The following is a 25,585-nucleotide window of genomic DNA, read 5'->3' on the forward strand; positions in this document are numbered from 1 at the left end:
CCAGGGTTGAACCCATCATGCTGTCCCTGCTGTTATGTCTCCAGAACAACACCCCTGGACCTTGGCACAACACAACCATGATCAGGCGATTCTGGGTCTGAGGTAGAGTATTATGCCTCTTGCTCGTGGGGTAGACGATGACGCCGTCCTTTGCCTTTATCATGGGAATTCCATTATCAGTGCCCACCAGATTTCTAGAGACAGGGACCACTGGAGTAATTGTGGCTGGGGTCCTGTGCCATACCCATGACCTTTCTGAAAACTGTGGGACATGCCTCCCAATTCCTCAACCTTTCAGATCTCCTAGCACAGGGGTTCCCAAATTGTCATGTGTACCCCAGGGGGGTACATGGGAGAAATTGTGTAAAGGTGGATTTTATTATTTTATTTATTGCATTTTCACAATAGGCTCAGATGAAGCTTTAAAACTCAGGGAATTTATTTTATAAAATAGTGTAGTTAATTTACTTCAAGATATACCAATGAGAACACAGATATTCATATTGACATATGGTGCCCTCACCTCCAATCTCCTTACATCACGGGTTTAGTTGCTCAACAACTGTCCAGGCTAACTGAGCTCAAAATGTAGGGTTTTTTTTCTGGTTGTATATGTCACATTGTAACTATATCTGTATGTAACAGTGAAATATGGACAGATGCCTAAATACAGATATACACACAAAGTATCAGTGATAAGAAGGGTAGAGGTACATGGGCAGCTGGTAAATATGGAAGGGGGTATGTAATAAGAATAGTTTGGGAACCTTTGTCCTGGCAGATGTACTGAGCAAGACTTTCAAGGCCTGACTCAGGCTTCAGAACTTCCACCTACTGTACTACCGGAGGATCAGCCTCAACCTTCTTTGCATTCTTCCTCCTTATCACCTGATGAGACTGTGGTTCCCTGGGATTCCTCACCTGTTCCAGGATGACTACAGGGCTTATCAAGATCTTAAAGAAAGTAGCTGCCTCTCTTGATATTTCCATTGAGATGGCCAGGAGGGTTCTCACAAGCTGATAGGCATTGTGGGTTTGGCAGGGCCTTCTAGAGTGGCTCTACATATCAATGGTGCCATCTTAGAGCCTGTGAAATCATTATGGCAAATATCCTCTCTGCCTTCAAGAGCTAGGAGAACCAAGACACAGTACCATGTCCCTTCTCAAGGCTGGATACAACTTCTCACTGTGGGCCAATATGCTTAAGTTCTCAGACAAGTTGGCAGAGGATGCCAAACAGGCGTTCTGGGCAGTTTTAGATGAAGGCAGTCTGATGGCTCGGATCTCTCTGCGAACATCCTTGAATGGGGCAGATTCAGCATCCAGAGTCATGACATCTGCCATGTCTGTGTGCAGATGTTTGACATCAGTCTGCTGGTTTCCCACAATAGAGGTCCAGCAGACGATCCAGGACCCTCCATTTCAGTGGTTCGACACTCTTGTACAAGATGGATGAGGTGCTCTACAGTCTCAAAGATTCAAAGACCATATTAAAATCATTAGGAATTTATGCTCCTTTCCCTTAAACAAAGCAATTCCTCCCTCAGTCTCTGCCGAGATGCCTGTCTTTCCCACCAAGGCAACCTGACCACTCTAGCAAATGAGGAAAAAGCCCCAGGAGAAGAGCATCTCCTCCTCAGTTTTCTTCTTTGGTGGGTTATTCAAGACAGACTGGAAATCCAAGTCTGTTTGCCTGCCTTGTCAAGGACATACCAGTTTTTCCATCCCCTATTTTTTCCAGTAGGTTATCCAACTTCCTCTGTCCTCTTCCATGAAGTACAGTCTCTTCTCCATGTGGGAGCTATAGAAGAGGCTACCTCTCTTCAGTGAGCGTAGGGTTTCTGTTCACACTACTTCCTGGTTCCAAAGACAAAAGGAGGCTTCAGGCCCATTCCATGACCCACCCTCCTTCTCATTATTAATGTCTGTCTGGTGGGTCTGGGATGATTCTGCCCTTTATACCAATGTGCTGAGATTACCTTGGTACCACAAGGCAGCAGAGAACGCAAATGTAATGCCCCGACGGGTACCGCTAAGGGAAAAATCTCCAGCACTGGGGTTGTGCAGACCTGAAGTGGAATGGACATATGTAACATCTGAAAGAACAGCAGTGACAGAACAGGTTAGTAACCATTTTTTCCCATGTTTTGACCTAGATCCTGATTGTGCAGTGTTTAGGGTGTTGCCCTCAGTTAGATGAGTGGGTAGTCTGCTTTTGGTTATCTTCTGTATGAGTTTACTCAGGAATTACAGGTTTGACACTGGCTATGCCTGAAATCTCCAGAGTGGGTTTCTTCAGTGTTGATCAGACTGTTGCATGTTTGAAGGAAGAAGGGACATTTCTTTCTCTGAATCAGGTGGTGGGTATTTAAAACCACTTGGATAAATATCACAATTGTACACCATTGAATGTGATTTTTGAGTTTTTTTCTTCATGGTTATGACTTGAATTCTTATTGTCATTTAGTAATGTGACAGAGTTGTAATAGCATTTTTCCAAAGGTCAGTGTAACAGATTCTGTGCATGAATGAATTTAGAATAATCCAAAGTTACAAGAGACTCCTTCCTTTGTCTTGAGGCATAATGACAAGTAAATGCTTAATCCATCAGCTACTTTTTTCCAACCGAAAGGTGAGGAACTCCATACTTCAGCTATGTTTTATGTCATGCTTGTTCATCAAGGAAGCCTTTCCTTTTATTTTCCCCCCTTGATTTAAGAAAAAATATTGAAGTTGCTTAGAAAAGGCTCTTTTTGGTTCCTTGCAAGTATTTTGGAGTTTTATGCTGGTGTGGGGTGTGAAAGTGTCCTCATTCCATCCCAGCAAACTGAGAACAAGGCAGTACTTACGGTACACAAGGTTTTATTTCAAATTCTCTTTCTCCAGGGATGATGTTTTTTCACACTATATCTCATGCGCATAATTTGGGAATTCAGTACAAGGCAAGCTTACCACAAATATTTATTCTCACATCTTTACTCCCATCTTGGTACAACCCTTCTGTACATTTTGGGTGAGCACAAGCTCTTAGTAATCTTTTGTAGGGGAGAAAATTATTGATCCATATTTCTTGTTCTCAGAATGTATAGCTATACTCCTCCACCCCCTTTCAAGTTGGGGAATATTTTTTTCATGTTTAAACTTTTGTGAATCTTTATTCAGCTACAATATAATGATCACTCACTGCTATAAGTAGGTAGCTATGCAGCTCTTTCTGGTGAGTTAGTTTAATGATTCAGTATGCTAGCTCTGAAATATTCCGAACTCAGTCACACAAGAACAGGAATGCCAGTGGTGGTGGTTCTTCTATTATAATTATCTTTGAAGAACATGAATTACAAAAAAGTAAATTTTTCTTACTTTTATAAGAAAATGCTGTCTTCATAAAACAAAATTGTCAGACTCCCAATCTGTAGGCCGGACCTGGTCCACTTGATGTATTTATGTGGTCCATATGGCATATTTAGCTTGTATAGAAATCAAAGTTTTCATTTGTTTTTTAAAAAGTACATTTTTAGCCTGTATGCTGTTGAGGATAAGAGTGAAACTGTGAACAGTTTGAGTGTAAATTGTTGCAGTTTGTGAGAGTTGCAAACTCCTTTTCCCATTAATCTCATTGAGGTATTAACTTCAGTGCCTAATTATGATATTTTAAATGCCAGCATTAACTATTTAATTGCTGATCCTTTTAGCAAATGGGATGGGAAGGACTGAGATTTCAAGTGCACATGTGAGAAGGTTTCTGAAGGAAGAGAAGTATCTGAGAGAGAAAAATACAAAGACCAGGAAATGGATGGAGGAGGGAGGGAAAGAGGGTAGAAATAATGGCAGTCCTAAATGTTAGGAGACTTTCCTATCTAGGGATGATGAATGCAACAATAAGGTACTGAACAAATAACTAAAAGGTTAGTTATATAAAGTCTATATTCTACCCTAGTTCTTCTTGCAGACCTCCCATAGACACAAGTGAGAGTTGTACTGTGGATGGAGAATGTATTATGTGGTCCCAAATTTATAGCCTGGCCAACAGAGCTTCATTAAAAGTGGAATTCTGCATTCAACATAGAAGGACCCAGATATATATTATGTAAGAATTATCGTGCAAGTTATGGTGATAGTGATTAAAGGTTTCATCTTTTTCTTCCCTGTTAGCTCAGACAGTGATTTGCATGTAAATTGTTCCATCAGATGCCAATAAGGAATTGATTGTCACATGTAATACAGATTCAGTGGCTTAGTCTTTCCTGTACTGAGAAAAAAAGGCACAAGCAGTAGTCTTCACTGTGTGACTTTTCCTCCAGGAGAACAAGAATAAAATTCAAAAAAGTACCCTATATTAAAAAATTCCTGTCTGCCTTTGCCATAGAGATGTATTTAGCTGGCTTGTTACGGACAGAGTATATTTGAAGCATGTAACATGTATTGATCACATTTGCATTATCCTATTAAAATTCAACAGTTTAAAATTCACTAGCAACCACTGTTTGAAATAAAGCATTTTTCTCTACAGGAGTTACAAAGGTAGATTATGGAGACATATCGTCACGCCTTGGGCTAAGACATAAGCTGCAATGCAAGCCTTTCTCTTGGTACCTGGAGAATGTGTATCCCGATTCCCAAATTCCACGCCATTATTTCTCTTTGGGGGAGGTAAGGATTATTTTTAATTATGTACTTTTAATTTTCCTTTTTGTAAGGGATATCGCAGCATAACATCCAGTTTTTGAAATCTCATTTGAATAGTAAAGCTGAGGTCAGTGTCTCCAGCACCAAAGTGCAATATCTCACAGCTCCATGTCTTTCATCTGTAAAATGGTATATTTGACTTGAATGGTTTGGTGAAGTATTACCAAGCAGTTGACCCGCAGTGTCAAAGGTTGGGATTTCTTGTCCGTATTTACAACAGTACTAAATTAGCATGGAAAGGCTTTTTAGAAAATATTTTAGACACTAGTGCATATTTTATGTATTCAGTTTCATTGATGTGCATGGTGCTTTACAAACAGTTAAAACTAACAAGGAGCTTAGGACTTGTGTAAATGGCACACTAGTGTGCACCAGCTAAGATGTAAATTCTGGTGCGCCCCCGTGTGTCATATTCTGTCTGTGTGGATCCTGATGGCACGCACTAAAACTTTTAGTGAGTGCCATCAGGATCCACACAGACAGTGCATGACACTTTGGTGCCCATTACATGCCAGCTGGTGTGCACTCATCTACAGAGTAGACAAGCCCATAGTTGCATTAGACATAAAACATCAAGGGATTACAAATAACAAAGCATGAAGAAAGGAGTTCAAGTGCTTTCTCATGTCCATTCCATGTTAGGTGTGTGCGCACTGCGTGCACTGTTTCTGGAGATTTTAGCATCAGTGGTATCCGTTGGGCTGGCTCTAACGTACGCTGGAGACATGCACTTATGCATCGGCCTAAGGGGCACTGCCAGCCTCACACTCTCTCAGTTCCTTCTTTCTGCCTGTGACGGTTGCTGGAACGACCATTCTTGCTATGTCAAGGCTTTCTTCCCAGTGGTTTTGGACTCTTCTTCGTTTGTGGTTATCAGTTTAGTGTATATAGTTCTTATAATTAGTGTTAGTGTATATAGTGGTGTAAATAGTTCCTATCGTCGAGGGACTTCTTCGCCCCAAGGGCTTCAGGCTTCAAGCCTTGTGCCTCTGGTGGCAAACCTATGCCAGTGAGTGACCCGCACGCCAGCTGCTTGAAGTGTCAGGTGGAAACTCACATGAGGGACAAGTGCTAGATCTCCCAAGACTTCCAACCCCACACTAAAAAGGACAGACATGTTAGGCTGAAGGCTATCCTCATGGAAGCCTCCCTCAGATGAGTCTTAACGCCAAGTTGCTCCGTTGGTGTGAAGTTTCCCCTGGCACTATTCACCGTCTCTGGTGCCAAGGAAGAAATATAAGAAGCAGCACACCAAGAGGGTGCTCACCAGTGCAGAAGAGAGACAAGAAGAGAGAGAAGACAGCAGAGAGTCCCGCACCAGGTCACTCATCCTCTCACAGGCCAGTGATGGCACTATCGATCCCGCCTAGAGTATTGAGTCCGGAGGGGAACCCTCTACCGACACCCGGAAGCCACCGTGGTACCAGTGGTCTGACGGGTCCATTGACCCTGGAGGTTTTCCAAGCGTCAAAGGGCCTTTCTCTGCCCGTCCCACCAACTCCAAGGGGACACCTGACAGCTCTGGTGACCAGAAGGAGGGAACAAGAAGCAGTGGACTCCTTCCTGGCACCAGCCCCTGGCATCCTCGAGCAGAAAGCCTTCCATGATCCCAGTGTCCTGATCGCTGGTCCCTGGAACCCTGGTTCCAAGTGGAGGCAGACGTGTTTGCTGCTCTGTCGTGGTCTCTGAAAGAAGACTCCTCTTCAGAGTCCGAAGGGGAATCTTAAATAGCACCTAAAGCCCAGCACCGGTACCCAGCTTATGCACCACCAGACTTCGGTATCGATCCCTGTGCCGGCACCTGGCCAATGCAGTGGCCATACTGGAATCCCTGGGGGTTTCCCGTGGTGCGAGGTCCTCCTTCCTACTCAGTTGTTCCGAGGAGCACACTACCGCTCCTTCCCACTTGGCACCGACCCTCGACTTCGGCACCGATCCCGGTACCAACATCCAGGAGATGGCTCTGATGGACATAGAGGAGGAAGAGGAAAGAGCCCCTCCTCCGCTGCAAGCCACCTCCTCATCTTCCCCAGACGAGGCTGTTGCAGATCCCAGTAACCTGCTTCAGCAGGATGACTTCAGGGCCCCTCAGGACTTTCTGAAGTGGGTCGTTGCAAACCTGGGCCTAGAGATTGTGGAGTTAAAAAAAACATTGCACAGTCTGATAGATATCCTGGCTTCGGCAGCTCCCTGCAAGGGGCTTTGCCCATCAATGATGAGGTGATGAGACCGGTCAAGGCCCTGTGGCAAACTCCTTATCTTCCCTTCCTCCCAGCCAGGTGGGAGGGCAGAGAAGTAGTACTGTGTGCCACTGAGCAGGTTTGAATACCTCTACACGCACATACGTGCACCTCTGAGGGTCCCTGGTGCTGTCTGCAGCAAATTAACAGGACAGGCAGGGACAGTTGAGCACTACCCCAATCATAAAGACCCCGAGAGACTAGACCTTTTTCAGAATAAAGATTTATTCAACTGGCAGCCATCAGCTACATATCTCCAACCAGCAAGCTTTGATGGGGAGATAAGATTTTAATCTGTGGGACTCCTTGTCTAAATTTAAAGGCGCTCTGCCCCAAGATTCAGGTCAGGAGTTCACAGCCCTCTTGGAGGAGGGTAAGAATGGGGCCAGTACTTCTCTCCAGGTGACTCTGGATGCTGCTGACTTTGCAGCCAGGACAATGGCCTCCGCTGTCACCATAAGGCATTGTTCTGGGCTCCAGTCTTCCGGCCTTCCGCACGAGGGTCCAACAGTCTGTCCAGGAAGTCTCCTTCAAAGGCTCCTCTCTTTTCTCAGAGCAGACAGACACAAGACTACATGGCCTGAAGGACTCAAAGGCCACTCCTCGTTCCTTAGACCTTTACGCCCGGTCATCTTTCAGGAAGCACTTCAGGCCCCGGCAACCCCTCAGGTCTCGGGGCCTCCAAGAGAAGAGTTGTACAAAAGAAGAGGGAGAGGTTACAAACAGCACAAACCTCTCCTGTCCACCTTAGCTTCCCAGTCAGGGTTTCAGAGATACTCCGGTAGGCCCAAGCAAGCTTTATGAAGGTGTGTCCGAGGGTGTTATACCATTCTCTGTTTCAGATCCACCCCCTCTTGGTTTTGGACTGTCTGTCACTCTTAGTCCAGCATGGTCATACATAACATCAAACTGTTAAGTGCTGAGTACAGTGTCAGTCGGATATACCCTTCAGTTTTTATCCACTCCTCCCTCCCATCTTCAGGGACATGTCTCACGGGCAACTCCTCATCCACGAGGTGCAATCCTTCCTAGATAGGGAGGCTGCAGAAGACGTTCCTCAAAATGTGAGAGGGAAGGGGTTTTACTCCTGGTATATCATAATCTCAAAGTCCAAAGGGGGACTCCTGCCCATCTTGGATCTGCATCACCTCAACAGATATCTCAAGAAACAAGTTCTGCATGGTCTCCATAGCCTCCATCGTTCCCTCCCTGGATCCAGGAGACTGGTGCTTTACCCTCCACTTAAAGGATACTTACTTCCCTATCTCTGTTCTGTGGCCACAGAAGATTTCTCAGGTTTATAGTGGGTCAGCGCCACTACCAGTTCACGGCTTGCCCCTTTGACCTATTGGCAGCCCCTTAGGTTTTCACAAAGTGTATGATTGCAGGTTGCAGCAGCCTTCTTCAGGCAGCGAGGTGTACAAGTCTACCCATACCTTGACAATTAGCTGATCAAAGGTTGGTCGCAGACTCAAGTACAGAACAGCATCAGCATGGTCTGAGCCACCTTCCGAGTGCTGGGCCTGCTGATAAAGAAGCAGAAGTCAACTCTTGTCGCAGTTCAGAGAATAGAGTTTATTGGAACAGTGCTTGACTCAACTTAAGCCAGGGTATTCCAGCTGGAGGCCTGATTCCAGACCATGTTGGACCTGATATCCAGTGTCATAGTCCACCCAGTTACGACAGCTCAGGTTTACCTCAAACTACTGGGGCACGTGGTGGCATGTACTTATGTGGTTCAGCACACAAGGCTGTGCCTCAGGCCCCTCCAGATGTGGCTAGCATCAGTTTTCTCCCCAAGTAGACGCCACCTAGATGCACTGCTCACATTTCTCCCCCCCCCCCCTCATCTCCTCCATCCTTGCCTCTTGGACTGGTGAAAAGATCCACGAATGGTTATGATGGGTGTGTCCTTTGTTACCACTCAATCATCGGTAGCCTTAGTCTCGGGCACGTCAGACATAGGGTGTGGAGTCTACCTCAAGACTCGGCCTCTGGTCCCGAGAACTCTCCCTGCACATAAACGTCAGGGAACTCAAGGCAGTACGCTTAGCATGCCAAGTGTTCCTTCCCCAGACCTCAGTTGAGGTGGTGCAAGTCCTAACAGACAATACTGCGGCCCTGTTTTACATGAACCAGCAGGGAGGGGCTCAATCTTCGGCCTTATGCCAGAAAGCCATCCATCTGTGGAACTTGCACAGAGCACTCCATTCATCCTGAGGCCTCACATCTTGTGGGAGCCCGGAATGTGCTGGCAGATCACCTCAGCAGATGCTTTTCCTCTCACTATGAGTGGTCCCTTCACCCGGAGGTCACCAAATTAATCTTCCAAAGGTGGGGGCCTCTCCAGGTGGACCTGCAGAACAGGAAGTACTATCAGTTTTGTTATCTGTGTGGACACAGCCTGGGCTCCCTCCCTGATGCTTTTCTACTCCCGTGGGCAGACTGCCTACTTCACGCCGATCCCCCAAACCCCTTGGCTCATGTGGCCCTTCTAAAGATTAAACGAGACAAGTCATGAGTTATTCTGATAGCCCCAGCACATCCGCAACTGCGTTGGTTCAGCAAGCTGCTGGATCTCTGTGGTAACTCCACTCTTGCTCCCATTTTGCCCAGACCTAATTTCACAAGATCATGGCTGGTTGCTTCATCCAAACCTTGCCTCCTTGCATCTGCCTGCATGGATGCTGTATGGCTGAACCCTGAAGAACAAGCCAACTCAGAACAGTTTCGGCAGATCTTGTTAGGCAGTAGGAAGCCTTCCACCAGGGCTACCTACTTGGCCAAATGGAAGCATTTATCTTGGGCTTCTGAATGTGCGCTCTGCATCTTGATCTTCCCTTCAGTCTATCTTGACTGCTTCACTTAAAACAGCAAGGCCTGGCCCTCTCATCTGTTAAAGTGAACTTAGTAGCCATCTGAGCCTTCCATCCACAGTGAACAGCAGGTCAGTGTTTTCCCATGATATAAGTTTGCTTTCTCAAGGGGCTGGAGGGGTTATATTCTCAAGGTGGCAAGCCAACCCCCCGATGGGACTTAAACCTGGTTCTGTCAAAGCTCACGGGTCCCCCCCTTTGATCTGTTAGCTTCATGCTCCCTGCCATTTCTATCTTGGAAGGTCTCCTTCCAGTGGTGATCACCTGGGTCAAAAGGGTCTCTGAAATCAAGGCCCTTATGTCAGAACCAGCCTACACGGTGTTTTTTCAAGGACAAGATCCAACTGTGCCCCAATTCAGCCTTCCTGCCGAAAGCGGTATCACAATTCCGTAACAATCAGGACGTTTTCCTGCCAGTCTTCCTTCTGAAATCTCACAAGAACTCTGAGGAACGACAGCCTCACTCATTGGATTCCTAGGCGTTCCCTCGCCTCTTATATTGAGAGGACTAAATCTTTCCACAAATCAACATAGCTCTTCGTGGCAATAGCGGAGAGTATAATAGGGCTACATGTGTTAGCCCAGAGGATCTTGTCCTGGATTAACCTCCTGTGTCCGGGCTTACTACGAAGAAGTAAAGTTTCTGCCTCCAGCGATTTTAACCGCTCATTCCACAAGATCCGAAGCCACATCAGCAGTGTTCCTCCCAATCAGATCCACGACCCGGTCATCGGTGCATACCGTTGCATCCCACATTACCATCACTCAACAGACCCGAGATGCCAGTTTTGGAAGAGAAGTGTTGCAGTCAGCATGTCCATGAACTCTGAGCCCACCTCCTGCGGTACTGCTTGTGAGTAACCTAACATGGAATGGACATGAGCAAGCACTTGAAGAAAAAATAATGGTTGCTAACGTTTCATAATGGTTGTTCTTTGAGATGTGTTGTTCATGTCCATTCCATGACCCACCTTCCTACCGCACTGTTGGAGTTAACCAGCAAGAAGGAACCGAAAGGGATGCCACACATAAGCACATGGCTCCAGAGGGTGCTAGAGCTGGCCCAACAGATACCACTGAGGGAAAAATCTCCGACAATGGTGCATATGGCATGCACGCACCTAACATGGAATGGAGATGATTAACACCTCTCAAAGATCGATAGTTATGAAAGGTTAGTAACCTTTTTTTTTAATGCAGCGTGACAATGGTTACAACAGTGAAAGAGTAGCAAATATTTGTTAGACCTGCGTAGAAATGCAGGAATGGTCATACCAGCTCAGATCAGTGGTTCATCTAACCCACTCTTCTGTCTGAGTGTGACCAGTTCCGGATACTTCCAAGGAAAGTGCAAGAAACCTTGGAGTGGACAATTAAGGAGTAACTTGCCATAGGTAAGGTGGAGTTTCCTCTGAACACCTATAAACAAGTAGTGCTTTACCCTCTGGTGCATAATAATTTACATCCTTTCTTTGAAAAAGAAGTATTTTCATCCTATGTAATGAGAATATCTGTGATCATTTTATCTATACAAGTATCTAATCCCCTTTTTAAAAATTTACTAAGCTCTTGGCTTCTATTGTATCTAGTGACCAAATCCCATGGCTAATTATGCGTTACAAATATGAATTTCCTTTTCAATTTTAAATGTTACATCTTTCAATTTCATTGAATATCTCCTTGTTTTTATATTATGCGACAAAAGGCATATAGGACATCCCGGTTCACCTTCTGTAGTGCCAACCATGGTTTTGTATACCTCTTATTTCCTCTCTAAACAGACAAATCTCTTTTATCTAGGGGGGTATCTTTTATGCCCCTTATTTTTGTAGGTTATCTCTGAATCCCTGTATTTCGCCTATGTCTCTTTTGAGGTAGGGTGACCAGAACTAAACATAGTATACAGAGAATGTACATTTGATTTTTTTTCCATCTTTTATACAGTCTCATACGTAGTTTGAATTTTTGACTGCTTGTGCACACTTGAGTAGAGTTTTTTGTTGAATTAACCACGATGATCTAGGTCTAGGTCTCTTTCCAGAGTGCCCACAGTTACTTTAAAACGTAGGAATGTGTCGGAGTAGTTCAGATTATTCATTGCCGCATGCAGTATCTCATGGCTAAGTCTTGTGCGGCTCCATACAATATTTCTCAGAGATTAGGCACTGACTTCCCATGCTGGAGCAGTAGTACTGCATGGACAGTGAGATTATTTCCCCCAGAACCACTGGGAAGTGAATGGGAGGCAGGAGCTGACCACCCCTCCCAGTCCCTAGAAGCAGGGCATCTCCTTCCCCCCGAACATATGCCACCCTCCACCCCCTCAAGGCTAGTGAAGGAAACTGCTGAAGGAGATGCTGTTTCAGGAGCAGTTGGGTGTGTATGGTGACATGCCTGGGGTGGATTGTTAGGAAAGCTGTGTGGGTGAGTGTGCCTGGTATGCTTTCTTCTCACATTTTGTCCTGTACCAGAACCATCCTTGTTGGCTGCTGGAACAGAGGCAGGCTACTTGCCTCAGAGGAGTAACTGCAGGAGGATTTCTGTTGCATATGTGAGACTCTAGTGGGGGCTGAGTGTGTCACAAGAGATGCACGATATTTCACGTTCCTGTTGCATTTGTTGTCAGTTAATTTCAAGCTTCTTTGTTTCTGATTTTATGTAAACTAAATATTTTACACCTACAGAGTGACTAATCTTAATTGAAGGCTCGATATATAAATTTAATATAAATATAAAATGAGGCTATTTTTGAGACTTGTGAGCACAAAAAAAGCAGAAAAATGGAGTGCAAAGAAGTTTTGTTTGTTGGTCTTCCCTGTGATCTCATATCACATTTGGCTGAACAGCTATACAGATTTTCCGGAAATAGGCACCTGGTATTATTTGGGATGAAGTGAGAGAGTTCATCCTGAAAAGAACATTTTTATTAAGCTAACTGCGAGAATAACTATATTTTTATTCCACAGTGCTGTAAAATCTGCTGGTATTACATTTTTCACTTTAGTCTTTTTGTGTTTCCATCCTCTATTGTATTAAATTTTAGTAGTTCATTTGGGGGAAGGGGAAACTCAACTGGGAGCATCTGTTGGTAAGATAGAATGACTTGTTTCTAAAATATTCATATTTTATGTTCAGCTGAAGGAAGCAAGTGGAGTATGACTTTTATAAATACAATTGGCTAAACTGGTTTAGATAAAATAACTAGCCCAAGTAATGTACAACTTTTTTTTTACATCATAGTGCTTTACATTTTCAAAGCAGTATGGAAAAACCTTCCTATAAATCTCAAATCAAACCTGAATCTTTTGTGGATAAAAATGTATTTTTGTTTATGTGCCTATGATTTGACTGGTTCCAAGTTAGCATGAGAAGCTCTGAAACCAGACTCATATTATTTCATAGATATCTAGTTTGTCTGAAACCAGGAAATTCTAGAAAGCTCATGAGAGCCTGATCTTAATACGTTAGAATAATTTTTGGACCGTGGGACGCTTATGCTCAGCTGTAACTCCAAGTTTTTAGAAGATTTGTTCATTGCTATTTATGAATCCAATGCCAGTGGTATCCTCTGTGGGTTGATTGTTCCCCCCCCCCCCCCCAAATAACTATTAATAAAAACCTGTCTTGATGTATGTTATGCTTTATTTCTTCTCCAGATAAGAAATGTGGAGACAAATCAATGCCTGGATAACATGGCAAGAAAGGAAAATGAAAAAGTTGGAATATTTAACTGTCATGGAATGGGTGGAAATCAGGTGACAAGATATTTTACAACTTTAAATTATTTCAGACATTGCTCATCTGTCTACACATAATTTCCAGCACTTTCAATAATTAACTGTACAGACAATGTGCTGTTTAAAAAACCCTAATGAGAGATGTGGGCCTGCAAGATGAGTTAAGAGTACCTAAAAAGGTTTGTTTGTTTGTTCGAGTGCTTGCTCATGTCGATTCCATTCTAGGTGTGCGTGTGCCCGTGTGCGCGGCCGTCTGAGATTTTTGCCTTAGTGATACCCATAGGGCTGGCTGTGGCGCTCTCTGGAGTGCTGCGCTCATACTGTAGTATATTAGGCGCCGCCAGCCCTACACCCTGCCTTCTCAGTTCCTTCTTACTGCCCATGATGGTCAGTCGGAGCACCTTTCTTGCTTAGCAAGAGCTAGCGGTTGTCTGCCATTCTGAACTTTGTGCCTTAAGGCCGTTGTATATAGTTCACTTTGCTAGTCTTAAGTAGTTAAGTATTGCTTAAGTAGTTGTTAAGTGTTAGTTAGATAGTAGTTAAGGTCCTAGCAGGACTTTGCTCCAGGTGGGGCATGCCTTGGTCTCCCTGGTTCAAGCCCTGCTCAGACTGCTGCAAACCTATATCTGTGAGTGATCCCCACAGCAGCTGCCTTAAGTGCCTGAGGGAGTCACACAAGGAGTGGTGTCAGATCTGCAAAACTTTCAGCCCCACACTCAGAAGGACATCCGCCTCAGGGCTCTCCTGATGGAGTCCGCCCTCCGCCTGGCTTCCGAGCCATCCAGGCAGGTCATGCCACTGCCAGCACCCGACTCCTTCTGGCACCGTTTGCCATTGCTGATGCAAAAGAAGAAGACCACGAAGTGCTCTCCAGCACCAAGCAAGAAGGCCCAGGAGTCATCTATCAAGCGACCCGGGCCTGCCCACCAGACTTCTCCAAAACCACACAATCATGCCTTCCCGACTGGGGCGCCCAGCCCCCTTAAAGGTCCACCACCGACTCTTGGGAGCGGTATGGGACCCACACTCCTGCCTGCACCTTTGTCATTCCAGGATTCCACGGCTCAGAGAGAACACGGGTCTCCACCTGCTCCAATGACGGTCCCAGTGCCACAGAACCCGGCAAAAGCTCCCCAAGAGGGCAGACCTGCCATTAAGACTTGTTGGTGGCCTCAGCGGAACATCAGGTGGAAGCCCACTCTGAGGTCAGGGCAGAGAAACTTGTGCCCGCTCCAAAGCCTCTTTCTCCGGCGGTGGTCAAGATTCCAGCACCCCCATTGGTGGTCCAGTCTTCCTCATTGTCCCCATGCAAGGCGGTTGCGGGGCCTTCCAGAGATAGCTTGCCGGATGACTTTGGGGGGCATCAAGGCTTTCTCCGGCATGTGGCCAAGAGTTTGGGTTCAAGGTGCAAAAGATGGCGGAGCAGGAGGACACCCTCTTCGTTGCCCTCTCAGCCTGTACGCCTGCCTGGGTCACCCAGCCTTTGCTTGAGGGGGGCCTCAAGACCCCCTCCTCCATCCCACCCACCTCGAAATGGGCCGAGAAAAAGTACTTTGTGCTTGCCAAAGGTTTTGAATAGTTTTATACCCACCAGCCCTCAGGGTCGCTGGTTGTATCTGTGGCCAATGAAAAAGACAAGCAGGTCCCCACCTCCTCGACTCCCAGAAACAGACGCTAAGAAATTTGATTTATTTGGGAGAAAGATTTATTCTACCTCCAGCTTGCAATTTCATGTGGTGATTCATCAGGTCCTGCTAGGCCAGTACAATTTTATTCTCTGGGATGGTCTCAAAAAGTTCCAGGATTCTCTCCCTCAGGGTTTAGCCCAAGAGTTTGGCACTCTGGTGGAGGAGGGCATGGTGGCGGCAAGATGGTCCCTACAAATGGCATGGGATGCGGTGGATTCGGTGGCAAGTGTGGTCACATCGGCAGTGGTCATGCTATGTAGTTTCTGGCTCCAAACTGCAGGCCTCTCCCAGGAGAGGTAGGCCTCGATCCAGGACCTCCCCTTTGACGGAGCTGATCTGTTCTCAGATCAGACGGATGCCAGGCTGCACAGGTTGAAGGACACTAGGGCTACTCTTTGCTCGTTGGGCTTGCGCACACCACAATCAGCCAGGAAGCCCTTCCAACCACCACTGTCACCAAGATCCTGGCAGCCTTGTCAGGGACCTACCAAGGACAAGGGATGCTAGTTTTAGTCATCATCGCCCTTCCTCCTTCTGCTCGCCAGCCCAACCTGGGGCTGTTAAACACGAGGGGGCCAGAAGAGACTGTTTTGAGTGTGTGCCCCAGAGCCGTGCCCTAGTCAGTCTTTTCCTCAACTGCCTTTCCCCCTACCACTCAGCCTGGTCACGGGTTATGTCAGACCGCTGGGTCCTGGACATAGTGGTTCAGGGCTATACCCTTCTTCCTAACCCCTCCCCACGCCCTTTTTCCCGTCCCTATTCAGCAACCCTTCTCCTCGTTCAGGAGGTGGAGAAGCTCCTGGGTTTGGGGGCTGTGGAGGAGGTTCCTTAAGACATGGAAGGAAGAGGATTCTACTCTCACTACTTCCTAATCCCGAAGGCCAAAGGTGGCCTCAGACCCATCCTGGACCTTCGGGGCCTCAACAAGTCTCTCAAGAAGTTGAAGTTGCACATGGTCTCCCTGTCCTCCATCATCCCCTCCCTGGATCCAGGGGACTGGTATGCTGCTCTCGACTTAAGGACGCTTACTTTCATGTCTCCATGTTCCTGGGCCACAGGCGCTTCCTGCATTTCATAATGGCCAGGCATCACTTCCAGTTCATGGCGTTACCCTCTGGCCTGTTTTCAGCTCCCAGGGTGTTCACAAAATGCATGGTGCCGGTAGTAGCTTACCTGAGACGATGCGGGGGAGGGTCCAGATCTTCCCGTATCTCGACGACTGGCTCATTAAGGGCAGGTCTCTAGGGCAGGTCCAATGGAGTCTCAACCTGGTGCGATCCATCTGCAACAATCTGGGCCTGTTAATAAACACAGAAAAGTCCATGATAACGCTATTTCAACGGAAAGAGTTTACCGGAGTAGTTCTCAGCTCCACTCAAGCCAGGGCCTTCCTTCCAGAAGCGCAATTCCAGGCCATGTCACACTTGATTGCCCACGTGAAGAGCCATCTCCTTACCACAGCCCACACATGCCTGCAGATGAGGGGCCACATGAATGTATGTGGTCAGCTGTGTCCAGCTTCATCTATGATCTCTGTGGGCATGGCTGGCCTCAGTCTATATCCCCAGCAGGCACGCCCTGAACCGAGTAGTCATGGTACTGAGCCACGTCCTCTCGTCCTTGGACTGGTGCCTGGACCCAGAGTCGGTGCTGGGGGGGATCCATTCATGACGCCCATCTTCGTCACTTACCTTGGTTTTGGACACGTCAGACCTGGGCTGGGGAGCTAATCTGGGCGAGCTCAACACCCAGGGCCGCTGGCTACACAGCAGTCTGGCCCTTCATATCAACATCAGGGAGCTCAAAGCAGTTCGCCTGGTCTGCCAGGCGTTCTAGCCCCCACCTGAAGGACAAGATGGTGCAGGTCCTAACGGACAATACAGCTGCGATGTACTACATCAACAGGCAGGGTGGAGCCGGGTCTTCGGCCCTTTGTCTGGAAGCACTCAGCCTCTGGGACTTTTGTGTGTGACATGCCATTTATCTGGTAGCCGCCCACCTGTCCGGATCCAAGAACATCCTGGCAGATCGCCTCAGCAGGACCTTCTCATCTCACACAAATGGTCGCTCCATCCAGAGGTGGCCAGCCTGATCTTCTGCAGGTGGGGGACTCCCCAGGGGGAGTAAAGGCTCTGGGAGTGCTGGTTTCTGGGCTGGGGGTGCCCCATGGCTGGACTCTGCAGGGACGGTGGTGGTTGTATCTAGGCCGGGGGGTGCCCCAGGGAGGTGGGTGGTGCTAATATCTGGGCTCTGGGTGTGTCCACTGCTGGGCTCTGGGCTGAGGGGTTCCCTGTGGCTGGGCTCTGGGGGGAGGAGTGTGCTGGTGTCTGGGGTAGGGGCGTGCCCCGTGGCTGGCCTCTGGGGGGATGGGCATTCAGAGGTCTGGGCTCTGAGGGCCCCACAGAGCCCCCTTTAGCACCCCCCAGCTGGAACTGGGTTGTCATCAGGGTTTCTTTAACTCTGTACTCCTGGGGGAATCTTTTATGCTGTTGTCTGTATTGTTGACATGCTTGTTGACAGGTATTTTTAAATATATTACCCAAATAATTGAAACTGAAGGGATTATTTTGTGTTATTTTGACACAGAAAATATGCAGAATTCTGCAGAATTTTAAAATGTGTGCAGAATTTTTAATTTTTTGGCACAGAATTCCCACAGGAGTAATATATACTGTAGACATCCTGTAGGATCCCTGGAACTGCCTTCCTACAGATTCTCTCTAGTTGATTTGTCACTCTTGCAAATTCAGACAGAAAGTTGAGTGTTTAGTTTTCATTTTTACTTTTGTGATTCTCCACTCGGGACTATATTTTGTATCTACTTCTTTCTATTTTATTATTTTATTTGAAGCTCTGCATTGCTGCTTGCCACCCTGCCAAAATTTCCCATTTTTTTCCCCCTGTTTTACCGTTTGGGAATAATAGGGAAGTTTATCTGAAAAACTTCCATATTATTGATATGGTGTTTATATTTTTTCTCCTAAGAAAACAGTTCTTTATATAGCATAAAAAAAATTGAAGAAACTTTTAAGTTTGGTATAAATGAAGTGGTATGTGAACCTGCTGTTTTTTCTGTAGAACCCAGTAGATGAACATTATTATTTTTCTACAAAGGTTTTCTCATACACTGCCAACAAAGAAATTCGAACAGATGATTTATGCTTGGATGTTTCCAAACTTAATGGCCCAGTCACAATGCTCAAGTGCCACCACCTAAAAGGCAATCAACTTTGGGAATACGATCCAATGGTAAGTCTTTGTGATGCTGAAATAAGGCTTTCACTTAATTTCTTGTATACATTTTCACATAAGCTATGATAAACAGTATATTCCTGTTACTAAGGGCTATTGTATGTTGGTCAGAACAGGGCACTGTGAGTCAGGATTGTATTTCTAGGTGTCATCAATTCTCTGTTAACTTGGGCAAGTTATTATGCTTCTGTTTATCTTCCTCAAAAACAATTATATCTTTCACAGGACTGAGTCTTCATGTTTGGAAACTGCTTTAAGATCCTCTATGAAAGGTGTTCGCAAGACCAGAGAGGGAAAATTACACTGGCCCAAGGGCTGGAATTTTTCTATTTTTAGTCCTGGACCAGTAAAGATAAAACCAACATTAAGGTTCTTGTGATATCTTGCCTCTGCCAATGTTAAAAACAAATATTTTTATTATTAAAGTTAGGTTACTGAATTTTGAATAGTATAAATCTTTCATTTCTAGCCCTGACATTTTGAGATATAGGACTTTCAGATATCATTGCTATCATATCTGTCGTCTTATTTGAATGTAAAAGCTATTTTTTAAATCATATATTGAACCACTAGAGCTAAAAACTAATTACACCATTTGAAAGTTTTCATGTAATATAAATCAGTAATCTCTACCTTCAACAGTTTGTCAAATATCAGTTTCTAAAATCATGTTGCAGTTAAATGTTAGGATAGGGTGAGAGGAGTCGTATTATGTGTGGGTTTTTTGGTTTTGTGTTTTTTTTTTAAATATCCCATTTTCGGAGCAGTGAATACAGACAAAAACCTCTTAATTTGAAAACTTTTAAGATCAGCTTCTATACTGGATGACTGTTAGATAATTCCTGTTAAGGAAAATCTTGATCCTGCAATTTACTAATATTCTTTGAGGAGGATAAAGTGGATAAAGGAGAACCAATAGAATACCTTATTTGGACTTTCAAATAGCCTTTGATAAAGATGCCTCACGAGATATTTAGGTAACTAAGTAGTTATAGCTGAGAGGTTAAAGAGCTGATGACAAATAGGAATAAATGAGTTATCTATAAGAAGAAAGGTTAATGTTATGGTTGCTCAAAGGGCCTCTACCAATACTGATGATCATGTTTATTACTGATCTATAGGAGGAACTGAAGAGTGAGGTGGCAAAGTTTCTGGCTGACAAAATATAAGTCAGTCAAATCTGGATAACGTTATGAAGAACTTTTGAAGCGGTTAAAGCTAGGCAGTTCAGTAACACAGGCAGATGGAATTAAATGTAGACAACTGACAGGAAATGCACAATAGAAGGAACAATTTTGAACTATTTAGACACATTTAAAGGTTCTTGAAGTGATTGTCTATACAGATTCCATTCTTAGTGAGCATGTAACTGAGGTCTGATTCTTTTGAATAACAAAACCTCTCAGTGCTGCAAGATGTTGTTGATGTTTAGTACAATTTGAAAAAGGATCGGTAGACATCAATAAGAATATTATTTGCACTTATATTAGCTAAAAGCTTACAAGAGATCAGTCCCCTCATGTTTCAGGGCATAAGCCATTCATCAGTAGCCTGACATTAGAAAGAAACTTCTCCCCTCTGCAGGTTGTTGCATGTTCCTGCATTAAGCGGGTTTGCACCTTTCTCGGAAGCATCTGGTACCAGACAGGTTGGACAATTGGTCTGATCTGGTATGGCAGTTTCTATTTTACTGAACGCAGATAATTGGTTTTGGTTGAGAAAGCTCTACCCATCCAGGCATTCTCATTTCACTTGCACAGGTGGTTGTATCACAAAAGGTAGTGAGGTAAACAAAGCCTTGATCTTTAGGGAAAGCATTAATGAAGTGAAGATTACCTCAGCCTCACAGTTTAGTTTCATAGTATAAATCCTTCTCCTAGAGATATGAGGAAATTATTTCACTAGATTAGAGAGAGGAACTTTGACTTTATTTGGGCTGGCCTTGTGCCTGGACTTCAGAAGGCTATTACCCCTCTTCGGAAATGAAGTTTTAAAACTTCCAAAGTTCAAATAGCATCCAAGTTTCTAGCCACTCACAAATTAACACTCTTTAAATTCCAGATGCTGAACCAATGCACTGAGGTGTAAATGGGAAAAAAAAAAAAAAATCTTACTAGCTCATCTGTTTATGAAGCATTTCTGATTTTTTTCCCCAAAAGATATTCTAAAAGAAAAAGATAATATTGTCAAAGTTTCAGGGTGTGTGCACCTTTATTCCTCCTCCATGGTCCTTCAAGGGCACCCACGTAAGTTTTCCAGCTCCCAGCCATCACCTCTCTTGGATGGAGATCCACATTTTCATCCGTCCTCATTGGGATTTTAAGGCAGCACAGCTCCCTGCCTTACATTCTGATATCCCCAGCAAGCCTGCCTGCGTAAAGGCCAGGCAACCTATGCTTTGCTTTCTCTCCAAGAGCTATCAACAATGTCTTACCAGCACGCACAAGTGACCACACCAGTGTTTCTAAGCAAGCATGTTTATTCTTAAGGTAAAAATGTTAGAGAGAACACACACAAAAATAGATGTAAACCAGGACATACCAGGAATCACCCATCAGTCTTCTGGGGCCCTAGTAGGGCAATGTCTTTCCATCCGTTCTGCAAGGGTTGTGGCCCTTTGGACATAAGGTCCTGTCCATTTGCTGGATCAGAAAGAAGGCACTGTGTCAGTTCAAGCTCATCCATTTATGTCAAAAAGATCTTTCTTTGTCTTCCTAGTCTCTGGAACCCTGTTTGAGCCAGTATATGTGACCTTCCCCACAGAGTGGCACCTCTCTGGAAGTATTTACAGTGTGATTCACCGTCATCACCCCTATTGTTTTTAGTTCCTGAAGGAGCTGTGGTAACCCTCCCTAATGAAGGAAAACACAATCATCCTTACAGTCCTTGACCCACAGTGATACGTAAATTTAATACTATATGTTTCCCCCAAAGATACTGCCTGAGGTAGCAATATCTATGACATCTCCCCCATAAAGCAGAGGGTATACCTACAAGTGCCCGACTGGCATCCTTGGGGAACCCAAGACTTATTCTCTGGATTGTTTCTCGTTACAATGTCTATCACAAATTTCTGGAAACTTGAGATTGAGTGTGTAGGACATAAAATTCAGCCAGAAGCGTAGATCTGGAATAATTCCTTGATTATAAATTGCTAAAGATTCAACCAGTAGAAGTAGATTATGGTTTTGGGATTAAAAAAATTAGTTGAAAACTCTTAAATTTCTTTTCAGTGCTACAAAACAAAGATGTTAAACAGAGCAAGAAGAGTTGGCAATAATTAATCTTTAAACCTGTTCATGCTTTTCTAACATAGCTATATTTCCTGCTTAAAAAGTGATGGTTAGTAATGTTATCACACACATTAGTTCCTCAGAGACTAAGTCTTTTCCGCTTTGCTTCTAGATGACCCATTGCTAAGTGTCCAACGTAGTTAAGCATTTCATTAGACTGAGATATAAGGTCAGTTACAAATAATCAACTTTTAAACTACTTGAGTATCTTAGTCATGTTACTGAAGTATAGTTAAGAACCAAAAGGCTGTAGAAATATAAAGCTTTAAAGTCAAGAACTATAAAAAGATGAATACTGTATTTAAACTACTCTTGAAATGGCTTGGCTACTCTTATCTGTTCTCAGATACTAGTTTTTTTCATATTTCTAATGACTAAGAATTATTGTTATCTATCTGCTTTACATGATATTGTTTGTTACTACAGAAAATGTGAAAACTGTTCTGGAAATCATGATCTGATTGTGTCCATACTCTGCAGTTTTACCTTTGTCAGCATACCCACCATTAGAAAATGTACTTGCACATTGCATTGCAAAAAACAAGTTGCTGTCATTGTAAGAGAAGCTATGATGATTGAGTGTAAAGCAGTGTGCCCTCTGTTGCTCCTTGGCCATAAACCCACTCCAGTTGTATATTTTGCAGGGTGTGTACAGGACTACTAGGGGATAAGATGATGATGGTGTGACAGGTTGGACGCCTTAGGAGGCCATCTGATCTGCTGAGATACCACTGAGCCCACCTGGTATGCCAGTTTGGGCTTCCTTTTTACCTGTCTTTCTGAGCCAAGCTATTAAGCGCTCTTCCCCGCCCTCCCCCCGCCGGCGTGTACACACACACACAACTGCAGAATGAAACAGACACCGAGATCAGTTCTCGGAAGGCTCATTGTAAGGGACTTGCCCCAGCACACAGGTGCCCACCTCCCTTTGAGTGCAGACCCAAAGATATATTAAGAAATTCACCTCCTCCCTCATTGTGGAGGGAAGGTATGCACAACTCTTCCCCCCCTCCCCTTTAGAAATTACAGAAACTGGGTTTAATAATAAACAAAATAAATTTTATTAACTATAAAAGTCAGATTTTAAGTGGTAAAAGGGGTAACAAACAGAACAAAACAGATTCCTAAGCAAATGAAACCAAACACACAAACTAAGCTAGTTTCACTAAAGAAATTGGTTACAAATAGTATTTCTCACCCTAGATATTGTTGCAGGCAGATTATCGAAAGTCTTGAAAGGCAGCTGCACTGAACTCTTGAGACCTCAGGTATTATTACTCACAAGCTAGACGCTCTTCCAGCTTGGGTTCAACCCTTCTCCCCTCAGTTCAGTTTTTGCTTCCAGGGGTTTTTTCAGTGTCTCTTTGGGTGGGGTGGCAGAGGAGACCCATGATGATGTCACTCCCCTGCTTTATATAGCTCTTGTGTAAGGCGGGAACCCTTTGTCTTCTAGTGGAAAAGCAGTGGCATTCCAAAAGGGGAGGAGGGATATCCGGTACCAAGTGACTCGGATCCATGTCTCTTCATGGCTGTGCCAGCCCTTGCTTGTAGGCTCTCTCCAGCGTCCACAGGGAGACTAAGCCCTTTCACAGTCCATTGTCTCTGCTAATGGCCCATTAGCCCTATCTGGCTTTTCCATGTTGTACCTGAAGGGCTGGTTGGGGGTGACATCTAAAGTAACCCATTTGAAATACAGATACGTAGTTAATACTCCTAACTTCAGATACAGAAATGATACAGGCACACAAATTAGATAATCACATTCAGTAAATCATAACCTTTCCAATGATCTCACATGAGCCATCTTGCATAAAGTATATCTCAGTTATGCCATATTCATATCATAAGCATACTTTCATAAAGAATATTGAGTGAAACGTCACGGATGGATTTGCCTGGCACGTGACCTTTGTTAATTAGCAGGTGATGTATAACTTTCAGATCTTTCCAGGGAAGCTTTTACCTGGCTGAGAAGTCATAAAAACAAGTCAGAGAGCCTGTAGTAAGGACTCATTTCCCAAAAAGCTGGGTTGTTTTGTGCTGTTTTTCCTTATACTTGCATTGTATAAGCAGCATCTGGTCTGGGACATTAGATGTCCCAAAAAGGACCCTGTCGTTTATTTTGTTCTGTTAAAAGCCTGTTTGGTGATTGAATCACAACAGTACAGACCTTAGGTGCCTCCTCTTTTGTTCTTATCAGTGCATCCTTTGACTGGTTTGTGCAAGATGTCCCTCTTCAATTTCTCCAGTTTGATTACTGCCTCCCTCTGTGGAGCACATAGGAAGGTGCCCTTCAAGATTGCTTCTGGGCAGCATTTTATGAGGAAAACATGAAATAACCAAATAAGCCCAAGAAATGAAAAACACCTCAATTGTGCCTCATAGTACCTGTGAGGCCATGAAGTGTGTTTTGCTCTCACTTTGAGAAACCTTCACTATTGCAATGAAGATAGCAGTTGAAATAGTTCATGTGGCTTCAGCAGACAAAAATGGCCATCTCTTTCTGTACAGACATGAAAGAACCTCATTCACATGGACAAAGACTCTCCCTGAAGCACATTTAGACTAGGAAAAGGAGATTTTCTAGGATGTAAAGGGATTCATTGATAAACTCACCTTTCCTGTGGCCCCTAAAGTGTTAGAATGGTTTGAGTATTTTCCTGGCGGGATTTAATGGATAACCTGCTAGGCTACCCACTCTACATCTCTTAATAAAGCCATTTACATCTCTACGAGGTACCAGCACCTCCTGTTACCTGACCTTATCCTCCCATTCTCCGTGAGGAATGACACAACCCTCAGTGGTTCCGTTGCAGTACGTGGAGGAAAGAGGGCAAAAGGAAACCTACGGGGCTATGTCGAAGGTCTCAGATCACTCTAAGGATGCAAAAGTGCAACCATAAATAGCGTTACAAAACCAAAAAAATTAAAACCAAACCTGATTTTAACTAAAGCTTATTTCTTTAATATTGATCTGCTTCAGCTCGCTACCTGAAGGTGGTATTTTTCATTTTAATGTATTCTAGGCCCCAATGTAATCTGGTAGCAGTAACTGACTCTCCAAAATGGTATGAGACCCTGCTTCTTGCTGCACGTGTGAGGATCCTCATGACTCTGAACCATTAAAACTAGCAGTGGCACAAATCAGAAATGTAAACGGATGCAAGTAAACTCAACCTTTTCTAGGGAACTGTGCTGGGAATTTGTGGTAGGTGCAACAATCCACAGTATTTGCAGCTTTTTACAGGGAATATTTTATGTGGGCATTGAGAATTGTGTGCATCCGAAAGAAAATTACGTGTGTACCCAGTGTACTCTTGCAAGTTCCACCAATTCAATCATAAGTGCATATTCTCTGATGCAATAATGGACTTAAGTTTCATAACATGTAAGCGTGGGAAAGTACTAAGTGTTCAGTACTGCCAGTCAGCTGCAATAAACACTCAGTTGACACAAAACTAACATGATTACTGACTGACACGCATTCAGCCACAGTTAAATTTTGTATTGTAGACCAGGCCTCAGTGTGACACAAACTTCACCCTAAGGCAGGGGCAGACTGTTTTCCCATACAGATTGTCTCTCTCTCACTCCTGCATGCACCTAACTCCCAGCATCTCTCCTGTCCAGTATAGGCAGGCAGTCATCTTTCTCAGTCTCTGGCTCCCCAGTGCAGGTAGACCCATTTTCATTAACCCCCATCTGGGTCCAGTGCTGGTGACTGGATGGTGCTTTTGGGTGGTATTCTGGTAAGTGATTGATGGATTAACCACCAGTAAGAGCCTAGCTGCTCTACTTCTGTCTCTGCATGTG

At 44.6% G+C, this 25,585-nt stretch overlaps 1 protein-coding gene across 9 annotated transcripts in view; it reads left to right on the forward strand.

Annotated features, from left to right (window-relative positions):
* GALNT1 (polypeptide N-acetylgalactosaminyltransferase 1) overlaps positions 1–25,585 on the forward strand; it is a 185,052-nt gene that overhangs the window by 143,664 nt on the left and 15,803 nt on the right. For 4 of the 9 annotated variants that reach the window (XM_037889924.2, XM_037889921.2, XM_037889923.2 and 1 more), the window contains 3 exons: positions 4,511–4,650; positions 13,459–13,557; positions 18,342–18,476. In XM_037889924.2, coding sequence (XP_037745852.1) covers positions 4,511–4,650; positions 13,459–13,557; positions 18,342–18,476 — 374 coding nt within the window. Of the gene's footprint in view, positions 1–4,510; positions 4,651–13,458; positions 13,558–18,341; positions 18,477–18,704; positions 19,330–21,884; positions 21,915–24,798; positions 24,826–25,585 lie in introns of those variants that run through there. The other 5 variants (XM_043540430.1, XM_043540429.1, XM_037889926.2 and 2 more) reach the window with 5 other exon arrangements.

Source organism: Chelonia mydas, chromosome 2, assembly GCF_015237465.2.
Source record: "Chelonia mydas isolate rCheMyd1 chromosome 2, rCheMyd1.pri.v2, whole genome shotgun sequence".
In the NCBI taxonomy this organism is placed as follows: Eukaryota; Metazoa; Chordata; order Testudines; family Cheloniidae; genus Chelonia; species Chelonia mydas.